General features: G+C 33.0%; 1 protein-coding gene across 2 annotated transcripts; it reads right to left on the bottom strand.

Moving 5' to 3' along the window:
* Positions 1 to 6,608: 6,608 nt before the first annotated feature.
* On the bottom strand, positions 6,609 to 9,370 carry LOC124917265 (two-component response regulator ORR22-like). 2 transcript variants are annotated; one of them, XR_007097102.1, is made up of 6 exons: positions 9,081 to 9,370; positions 8,757 to 8,909; positions 8,267 to 8,653; positions 8,100 to 8,176; positions 6,983 to 7,812; positions 6,609 to 6,899 (listed from the first exon to the last, which is right to left on the bottom strand). XR_007097102.1 is itself a non-coding variant. In XM_047457739.1 (5 exons), exons 1-5 carry the CDS (start codon positions 9,208 to 9,210, stop codon positions 7,654 to 7,656), a joined length of 906 nt encoding a protein of 301 aa, XP_047313695.1. In that variant the 5' UTR covers positions 9,211 to 9,370; the 3' UTR covers positions 6,982 to 7,653. The 2 variants fall into 2 exon arrangements, 1 of the variants encoding a protein (XP_047313695.1); XM_047457739.1 differs by lacking the exon at positions 6,609 to 6,899 and having other exon boundaries at positions 6,982 to 7,812.
* Between the last annotated feature and the right edge of the window lie 1,457 nt (positions 9,371 to 10,827).

The following is a 10,827-nucleotide window of genomic DNA, read 5'->3' as shown; positions in this document are numbered from 1 at the left end:
TGTCGTTGGCATTGCACTTGATGGCTGGAAAGGAATATCAAATTTATTTAAAACTATGTTATTATATGAATATTAATAACACAATTATTAGTAAAGAAGGGTAAGTCAGCAATTTCATACCGGAATATGTGATTCACTGGTTATTCTTGTTGATTTTGTTTTCTTGAGTTCTTCTCCAGTCCACCTTTCCTTCTCTTACCCGACTTTGTTGGCTTCTTAGTTTTCATTCCTTTTGCTTGAACAGGGGCAGCCTCGGCAGAACGTGATAAACCGGTTGGTGGAGTTTGCATATTTATACTCTCCTGCAATTTTTTATCCACAAACGTGCACTGGCTCAGCATGATTTCTTTGACATGATTGTAAGTGTCATCTCTTTCGGCTGCCTTGTTAAATAAATGCATGGACAACCCACACAAATCTCTGTATCTTATGTTATGAAGCTCACTCGGATCAACACTGGTACTGTCCACGATTGGATCAGTTCCAATATTCCATCTTTGGCTGTTCTTGTCCACCTCTTCAATATCAACGCCGGAGGAATCTTCAACACGTCAATCGTTGTGAAAATCTTTAGGATGTGAGCACACAAAATCCCTCCAAATTCAAATTTACAGCAGCTACACTCGATATTCTTATCGTCATTTTGAACTGTAACTGTATGAGAGCATCTCCTAGTGTGGGGTGTTACCTTGTATTTTCTGTGTGTGTCGGCATCCTCTAACATTTCAACACCACAATCATGCGACATAAACCATTGTTGTTCAAAGCACTTAAAGACCTCTGGGGTGTAAACTTTGCAGGCATCCTTTAAGATCAAAACTGGATAGTTAAGACTAGGTTGGCTGGTAATTGATTTGAAATCAGCCTTCAACACATCATATCTTCTTCATCGAGTAGTCTTTCAAAGTGTTTGAAAAATTCTAAAAACTTGTGTTTGTAGGAGCAGTACATTTCAACATACTGTTCATACTCTCACTTCTCTGTGTTGTCGTCATATCAGCACAAAACATTTGTCGTCCATACACTAATGCCCACTTTCGCCTGATGCTAAACATGCGTTTCAACCAATCGTTGTTTTCAAGCCCGTAGTTTGTCAACATTTGATTCCAAGCTTCAACAAACTCTATCTCTTCTTCAAAATCATATATACACGAAGAAAAATCCTTAGAAAAATCTCTGAAATTATGGAACACCGAGCTAAGATGTATGGCTGCATTTTGAAATATGTGCCAAATACAGAGACGATGATTGTTTCGGGCCATTGAGATGCCAAGGCCTTAGCCATGGCCGCGTCTTGATCTGTAAGAATGGTTTTTGGTTTTTTCCCATGCATAGCTTTGGTGAAAGTCTCAAACAACCAATCAAAAGTCATCGCAGTTTCATCGTATAAGAGAGCTGCTCCAAAAGAATTGATTGTTTGTGATGATTGACACCTACAAAAAGCGCAACTGGACGACCTTCATTATTCTTCTTGTATGTGGTGTCAAAACTGACCACGTCTCCGAAGTATGAATAATCGGACCGCATGTTGGAATCACACCAAAAAATATTCGTTATCAAATCGTCCGCATCAAGTTGAAAAGCATTATAAAAACCAGGATCATTGGATTGTTTGTTCTGCAAATACTCTAATACACCCCCTGTTTCCCCAAAATTACACTCTCTGGTTCTTTTCGTGCGCAGGTAATTTTTGTAATCCTCAGGAAGAAAACCTAGATTCTCCCTTCCACCGATTTGTTTAGACATTAGAGCATGTGATGACTTAGGAGGAATTCCCACGTTAGTGGCCATCTCGATATGTAAGCCTGCAACTGCAGAAATATTCCTATGGCATCTATACAGGTGAGTTTTCTTTGGACTTGCAAGAGGATGACTATGATCACTAATAAAATTTACCACTTCGAACTTTCCATTGTCTGCACGCTTTATCCTCAATTTCGCTTCACAACAGAACCGAGTCACAGAACGTCTACGTTTCACATAGACATCACGTTTGTCCTTTCCCCTTCACCCTGTGCACTACAACAAAAACTCTATCCAGTATTTTACCCTCCTTGTCTACATGTTTTGAACTGCGCCTTATACCAAATCCTACTACTTAGCATACGCTAAGTAGAATACGTAGCCTTCTTCTTCACTCTCAAATTCTCTACCTAAAAGTGGAATTAAGTTGGATTCGATGTCCTCCAAAGGTTGGCCGTTTCCATCGAAATTCAATTGACGACGACAAGTAGCAGATTCGCTGTTCAGTTTGAACAAGTGGAAAATAAAGGTTTGTAGATTATTGGAAAATGAAAACAATATAAGCGAAGAAAGCTTCACTTCAACAGTATGAAGGTTGTATTATTAGGCGAATATAGTTTCGCTTCATAACATATTATCTCATAATATAGTAGTGAAGAGATCTTCGCTTACATGTGCACTACAAAAATTGGAGAAGTTAAACAATGTTACCTTAAATCAATAATATCATTCTCGTCCATATCATTCTCGCTGATACGTATTCCTTCCTGATAATCAAAAAGAACAGGACATTTCATGTCGAGTATTAAAAAATAGAAAAGGTTGGGAAGAAAAGTAAAGGAGGTATAGATGACATTCAAAAACATACCATTTTAGAATTTAGGAAGATGGATTGATATTATAATGAAGTCTCCGGCGAAGGAGAGGTCGATGGTAGACATGTAGTATAACTCCGGCGAAGAAATGGTCGTACGGTATAGAGAGAGAAGAGTACAAAGTTGTCTAGCTTAGCAACATGGCTTGCTGCATGCAGCATTTAATGAAAAGGTGGCAGGTGTTAGGTGGCGGTGAGGTGACTTGTTAAAAAAATTATTTCATTTTAATAATTAAATGACAAAATTATTATGAAATTAAATTAATAAATCAATCAATCAATCAGTAAGCGAAGATTTCTTCACATTATTTTTGACAATTGTTTTACAAATGTTATTTTGACAGTAGTTTTAAGAATATTAATTATTTATCAAATTTATACTTCAAGTTATACAGTATTTCTTAATGTTTCAAGACTTAGTTAATATAAGGCTCATGTTTAAAAAAAAAACAATTCGAAGAACAAAAACATAATTCTGAAATCAAATATGACATTGAATTTTCAAGAATGCAAATATTCAAATATTAAGTAACAAATTAAACCAACACATGTCTATTACAAAAACAAAGGCTGCAAATCACAAGCAGCAATGGATTCTAGCAAGCTTGTGTGAGGAACACCAAACACATCCAAATATGTCTTCAGAGGATTCTCTGCCTCAAATACCCAAACAAGTTCATTAACATCGTGCCGAGACTTGTCGTATACAACTATAGTTTTGTCGTCCTCGGGCTCGACAAATGGATTCTCCATTTCTTTAGTTGTACCTCCTCCAGCAATTACAAATCCCATAAGATCAAGTTTGTAAGCCGGGATGAATTCCCCTGCAAATATGAAGTTGTAACTGTCGAAGAGTTTGGGCAGCTGAAAGAAAATACAATACATTATTAGTAATCATGGACAATTGAATATCATATGGAGGAGTAGGAATAAGACAAAACTTACATTGTTCAAATAACGCATTCTGCCAGCTCTTGGACCGCCCACAGTCCCATGATTATCTCGCTGCACCTCGTATGGTTCCTCGTCCACGTAACAGTTAAATCTAATTGATGATTTTATCCCTGTATAAAAGCAATAGGTGTTTTTAGTTTCATATATGTGAAAATGAATATTGAGTTAACAGTAAAGGGTTAAGAATGACAGAGTCTCACAATCAATGGTAAGGACCCAACTCCCGTTCAATATGCCCTTCAATACTTTGATGGTGCGACCGCATCCACCATTAAAATCGGTGGATGCTATGACGTGGGTAACATCGTCTCGCCACCTCATTGACACCATGGCACCACATGTGTTAGCATATTGTTGCATCAAGTGCTGTTTAAGAACAATCATAAATTTTTCAGTTAAACAGGATGAAAACTTAAACAATATAGAAAAAAGGGAGAAATGTAACGAAGAGTACTATCTCTTCACTTGTTAATTGATTTGGGCATAAAATCCAGTCTTTGCCAAAGTTTTGGACGGATGCTGAGGCAGTTGCCTGCACGTGGATGAAAAAAATACGGTCTTTGTGAGTATGTACTAGGGTTTCAGGGAAATAATATCACAAAACACAACACTAGGTAAGTTTTCATAAATAACATTGATTTACAGTCAAGGTGACATTTTGAGAGTAGGGTTTCCTAAAGATTAAAGAGACAACAACATCACATAACAGAATCTAGTCAGGAATACGTACCATTGTGGAGTCGTGAAGATGTGGATTCAGGTTCGGTCGACGGGGAGCCGGTTACGAATCGCCGTGAAAAGGAGGCAGGAAGAGAGAGAGATGAATCGGGCGGCAATGATAATAAAATAATCATATTAGGGGGTATATATATTCATGTAACCGGGGCGAACATGTCTTCTTTCGAAAAGCGACTATTCATTCCATCTAACATGACACAGGGACCAAGGGCGAATACGTGTTCTCTCGAGAAGCGACTATTCAATCCATTTCACATGGAACATGGTCTAGGCGAACAAATGTTCTTTTCCAGCGAAAAAATTAAAATAAATAAAAAAAAGTAATGAATTAATTGAAGCAATATATCTTCGCTCATGAAGGACTCCAGCCAAAAAAAATGAAATAAAAAAAAATTGGGAAAAAAAACTGGCCGGTAATTGAGGCGAAGATTTGTTCGGTTGCTGCATGTCATCTTCAATTAATTGAATTAATATTTAATAAACGGAAATATAAAATCCATGTCATTTTGGTCTTCACATAAACGGGTAAGTGTCTTTACATGGTAGGCAAGCGGTCTTTACATGGGTGCCTAGGGGGGTTTCACATGAGGCTTTTTAGAATGAATTGAGGCAAATATATCTTCGCTCCAGAGAGTCTAGAGGAAAAAAAATGAAATAAAAAAAATTAAATAATAATAGCCAAGGAATGGAAGCGAAGATTTGTTCGGTCGCTGCATGTCATCTTCAATTAATTGAATTAATATTTAATAAACGGAAATATAAAATCCATGTCATTTTGGTCTTCACATAAACGGGTAAGTGTCTTTACATGGTAGGCAAGCGGTCTTTACATGGGTGGGTAGGGGGGTTTTACATGAGGTTTTTATTAAAATTAATTGAAGCAAATATATCTTCGCTCCAGAGAGTCTCGAGGTAAAAAAAAATTTAAAAAAAAAAAAAAAAATCCTAGAAAATAAAGATTGAATTACTTGAAGCGAATATTATATCGCTGCCTGTGTTATTTAATAAATTAAATTAATATTTAAAAAACGTAAATATAATATGACTGTCAATTCGGTCTTTACATGGACGTGTAAGTGTATTTTCATGAACGGCAGGCGTTCTTCTCATGGGTGGGTATGCGGGGTTTACATGAGGGTCATGGCAACGGGCGTGTAGATCAGAGCGAAGATATCTTATCTGGGTATTATCTGAATATTATATTATTTCCTGGCGTTAACGGGCGCTTCCGTTAACGGCGTCTTGTGTGAACCCGGGCCTAAACCCGGATTCCGGATTCTCCCTCCCTCCGTCTCCTGCCCAGATTGATTTATTATTAAATTATTAATGCTGCAATCTGATTGGTCCGCCACAGGGGAACACGGCAATCGGTAGCAGAAGATCTGATCTGCTATTAATAACTTTCACTTACTTAAGAGCAAAGCACTAAATACATGATAATTAATTAAAGTCTTTGAAAACTTTTTACTCAAAGAATGTTCTTTTCTTTTTATTGATTCTTTTCTTTCAATTAAATATGAGTTTTTTTTAAAAAAAATTATCCATGTATATTAAAAGTAATTGAGAAGGGTTTAAACACCCCCAACAACAACATTATATTGAAAAAAAAAATCATAAAACATGCAAATAATAAAAGAATACAAAAATAAAAAATAAAAGGTTACCTAACCGATTATACCGAGTTCCGTACCCACTCAGAAAAAAATAATTTTTTTATTGAGTAAAAATGCGACATTACACATCATTTTTAAAAATTTTTTAATATAATTCACGGTTTGTTTTTAATTATTAAAAAAAATGATAAAACTTACCTTTATTCACTTGTTTTATCTAAAATTTTCTTGTTATTTTTTTTAAACATACTCTAATTTTATTTTCAAGCCCAACCCTAAATTCTATGTCCGTCTTATGCTAACTACAACAATTTTGAAAACGGTTTCATAAATCCTAAATAGCATCGATACTCCAATCAATTTTGTTGTAGAATCCGATTCATATACGATATGGAAGAGGGGTATTGAATACGAAAAATAGGTATAGTTAACTTTTTTTTTGTGGGTGTATAGTTGACAAATTCGGTACAGTTTGAATACACCTTTCACATGTTTTTATGAAAATTTTTATAAATAAAAAGTTTAATATAAAAGAAGAAAATTAAGGAACTTACTAAAATAAATAAATTATTTCAGAACTTAATATTTCCTCCTACCTGATGCTCAAACCTCAACTTTTTTTATAATAAATATTAATTTCTATCATAGTATCATATTTGATATATCTCTAACACGAAATTATAAACACAATAAAAAAATGGATAGAGAATTTAATATTTCTTATGTGTAATATCTAAGGTTAGATAGTTAATACAAAGTTATCTTAGCTAGCAATTATGATCAAACCATTGCAAGTGTAACACTAGTTAAATGGAATATCATTTAAAGTTCAAAAGAACTATAATATGATATATATATAGTCCTCTAAAACATATAAAAATACTGCTAACTAACTAACTAAACCAACCCCCTTCTCCTTGATATCATATTCCATATTTCCAAAGGATCATCTTCCTCTTCTATTATAAACCCTTTTCCTGAAAATGAATGATAATATGATAAATACAGTTAAAATCAAATCTAAAGAAACAAAAAGATAAGTTTTTGTATTGAAATGTACCTGATTCATCACCGGACCGATTAGATCTTCCAAGGATCCAACGTTATTGTTAACATAAGAAATCCCATTATGTGTCTTTCTTTGTTTGTCCACGAGGAATCTCTGCTTACCCGACAAGGAATAATTGAAGAAACTTGAATTAGTACCAAATTCATTATTATTATTATTACTACTATAAAATGCTAAACCATTTGTTGTTGTTGTTGATTCAATTCTCTGGTTGAAAGGCGCCATCATTGTCATCCCTTGAATCATACCCGAGTCATTCGAATGTCGAGAAGTATTTATTATTCCATTTCCATCCCATCCTTGCATAACCGAACCATTCAAACTAGGTCCATTAGTCATCGCCATTGAAGACATGGTGTCTCCAAGTTCATTAACCATGTTAAACGAGTAACCAATTGGTTCTGTTTGACCTTGAAAATTCTCATAACATCCAGAAAAATCATGGAAATCATTAGATGGTGTGCCCGAGTTTGAAATTCCCAATATACCCTTCTGAATATCCAAAGGTTGTCCTATAGGCAGTCTAACCATAGAATTTTTATCAGAAAAAGTACTCGAACTGGGATTAACAAGGTCCCCAATTTGGACATGGTTCGGATTATTCATGTTTAGTTCATGACCAAATTGGACTAGTCCAAGTGCAGTTGGAGTATTCAACCGGCCTAGCATTCCACTAACCGGAGACCTAAAATGAGCATTCTGAAATCCTCCCCGAAAGAACCCATTCTTAAAAACGCAGAATCAACACCACCTAAAGCTGCTACCATGTTAGCTTGATGGCTTGCCACACAACTAATCCTCTTCAAATAAAGCCTATATTTCTGCATCAAGAAGATAAAGAATATTGACAATCATGACCCAAACATAATAAAAAAGCTTCGAGAATTATCAAAACAACACTTTTGAATGTCTTTATAGTAAAATGCATGTGTTTGGGGTAGGTTTTAAAGATTTCAGCACCTTCAAGATCTCGATGTGGAGCTTTGATGTTATAACTTGTATTAACAATGTTTGGATGATGATTATGCGAATTTCAGGTTATTGTAGAGCAGTAGATTTATGGTTTCATCCTTTAAAAGAAAATAAAAGAGCTAATAATGAATCTTACCTGCAGATGGCTGGCAACGTTTTCTCTAGTCAGCTTATCCACATTCATCAGATCCAATCTCTTCTTGGGCACTGCCTCTGTAATGTAAATCAGAAGATAAAAATGGTGAAATTCTGCTTAAGATTTGAAAAGAAAAGGAGAAATGAAGATGTAGAAGATGAACTTACTATCAATACCCATATGATTAACAGCAGAAACAAATTTACGATGCAATTCGACTGTCCAAACAACCCGAGGCTTCTTCTGGTTGGATCCATCGTCGTTATTGTTACTTTCATCATCGTCTTCACCTTCCTGATCTTTTCTTTTCCTGTTTTGCTTAACATTCTGGTCAAAGAATCCATTTGGATCAATAACCTCAAGTTGATTCTTATCATTATTATTATTATTATTATTATTAACCAGTTGATCTTTTGGATCATTCTTCTTCCTCCTGATAACATGTTGCCATATGTTCTTCAGTTCTTCAATCCTAACTGGTTTAAGCAAATAATCACAAGCTCCATGTGTAATTCCTTTCATCACCAGTTTTGTATCACCATTTGCAGATAACACTGAAAACCAGTTTCCCAATATCAAATCCATGAATCTAATCTAATCTATCTATCTATTCTTTAGTCATTATCAGATTAAGATTTGAAGCTAATTAAGGCTTACTTATGACTGGTAGATCCATCTCAAGTCCAACTAGCTCAAGAAGCTTAAAACCATCCATATCCGGCATGTGAACATCACTGATAACTAAATCAAATTGGTTCTTATTATCTCTCAATAAGTTCAGTGCTGTTATAGCTTCATTAGTTGTCGTCACTGCAAATTTTCATCAAGGAAAACAAGTAGGGCGAATCAAAAAGACAGTCATACACAAATATAATAGATGGGTTTGGACTGGAATCATACAAAATTGACTAAAATTGATGAAAATTGAAAGATTGAAAAGAGAAAATGAAACAAAGAGGTGGGTAGTAGAAGAAGACAAACCATGATACTGGCACATGCGAAGAAGGGAATCGAGTAGCCGGAGACAAACTGGGTTGTCGTCGACGGCCAAAACTCGCATTCCGATCGGGAATTGATCGGTGGTGTCATCAAATCGTTGGTCAAGAATCATTTTTTTTCTGGGTAAGTTGAAAGAATTGTGGATTTTTTCTTTCAATTTGAGAAAACAGAGAAAACCCAGGTGTAGAAAAGATACCAATCAGTTTAGAGATATAGAAAAGAGAGAGAGAAGGTTAAGTTCAACGGATTAGAGCATAAATGGAGATAGGTAGAGAGAGAAAGAGAGAGGAATCTATGCTTATTTAAAACCGAAATTTATGCCAATTTAGATTTTCAATTATAACGCTTTTCTCTTTAATGCTTACATTTTGAAATTACTTTTTGTTAATTATTATTAATATTTTTTTATTCTCACTTTTTTAATAAATAAATTTCTCAGAATCAAGAATCTTTAAACTTTAGCTATTATATTTTTACTTTTATTTTCTCATTATTTATACTAATTAACTATCCTTCTATACTCGATAGAATTTGTGGTTTTTTGGTTGTGCTTCTAATTAAGGAATATTATATATATATATATATATTTCTAACTCATACTTAAATTCTAGTTAAAAATAAGAATCTAAAGTATAAATAAATAAACCCACAAATTATTGTACTCAATTTATAAGTCATTTTAATGAAAATCCAACATACAATAAGATAATAGGTAGAATTTTAAATAAGATTTTTATCAATTTATTTAATTTATTTAGTTATTCTAATAATGTTTTGAGAATTTAACGAAGGAATTACTTGTCAAGTTGGAAAAATATAAAATGGAGAAAAGAGAGAAAATTTGTGATTTTTGTAAATTGTTTGACGTCATTCTCTTTCAAATTATCTTCCAAATTCACTCAATCATTTATTTATTTTAATTATATAAATTATTTTTACTTTTTAATTTTATGTTTTGAAATATTTTTTTTATGAAGTTTATTTATTTTTAATATTTATAATAAAAAAAAAAATTTATTCTTAAATGGAAAGAATAAATTACAGGAATTTAAATTTTGGTAATTAAAAACCATAAATTATGTCAATGATGATATTTTCATTATAAACCGTTTTTCTCTCTATCTTATCATACATTTTGAAATGTTTTTATTTTGGTTTTTTATATACTGTGTTTTTTAAATTTTGAAATATATCATTTAAAATATTTTATGTGTTGATCTACAATTTTGATTAAAAAAATATTATTCACTTTTATATTTAAAAATCATTTACTTCAATTATATATTTTTTATATTATATAAAGTAAGAATTCATTTTTAAAAACAATTAAACAACAAGTTCTACAAATATATATTATAATGGCTCTTGGATTTTTTTTTAATATATTATGGTGATAAGACACCTTATTAAAATATTAAGAAGTATTTTATTAACATATTGAAAGGACAACTAAAATAGTTCAACCTTGCCGACATTGTCTTTCATGGAAAATTAAATAATTCAAAGATCGAGTTGTTAGTTTGATTTTTTAAATAATTCTATTATTTTTTATTTAAGAAATGTTGTTTTTTTATTACCAAAGGTAGATGTTAAATGAATAAAATATTACTTATATGTAAAATAATTCATATACACATTAAAAAAAAAGTAATGAAAACATAACTCCCGAGATGTTATGACCTTTAATTTTGCATTTTATAATTAATTATAAATAATTTGATATTGTAAT

The sequence above is a fragment of the Impatiens glandulifera genome, unplaced genomic scaffold, assembly GCF_907164915.1.
Source record: "Impatiens glandulifera unplaced genomic scaffold, dImpGla2.1, whole genome shotgun sequence".
Classification (NCBI taxonomy): Eukaryota; Viridiplantae; Streptophyta; class Magnoliopsida; order Ericales; family Balsaminaceae; genus Impatiens; species Impatiens glandulifera.
This window is presented reverse-complemented; position numbering and strand designations above follow the sequence as displayed.

Coding starts and splice junctions, on each gene's coding strand:
- LOC124917265 (XM_047457739.1), bottom strand. CDS start 9,210: ATGATTCTTGACCAACGATTTGATGACACCACCGATCAATTCCCGATC. Junction 8,910..9,080: donor TCGCATGTGCCAGTATCATG/GTTTGTCTTCTT, acceptor GAAAATTTGCAG/TGACGACAACTAATGAAGCT. Junction 8,177..8,266: donor TAATCATATGGGTATTGATA/GTAAGTTCATCT, acceptor TTTACATTACAG/AGGCAGTGCCCAAGAAGAGA.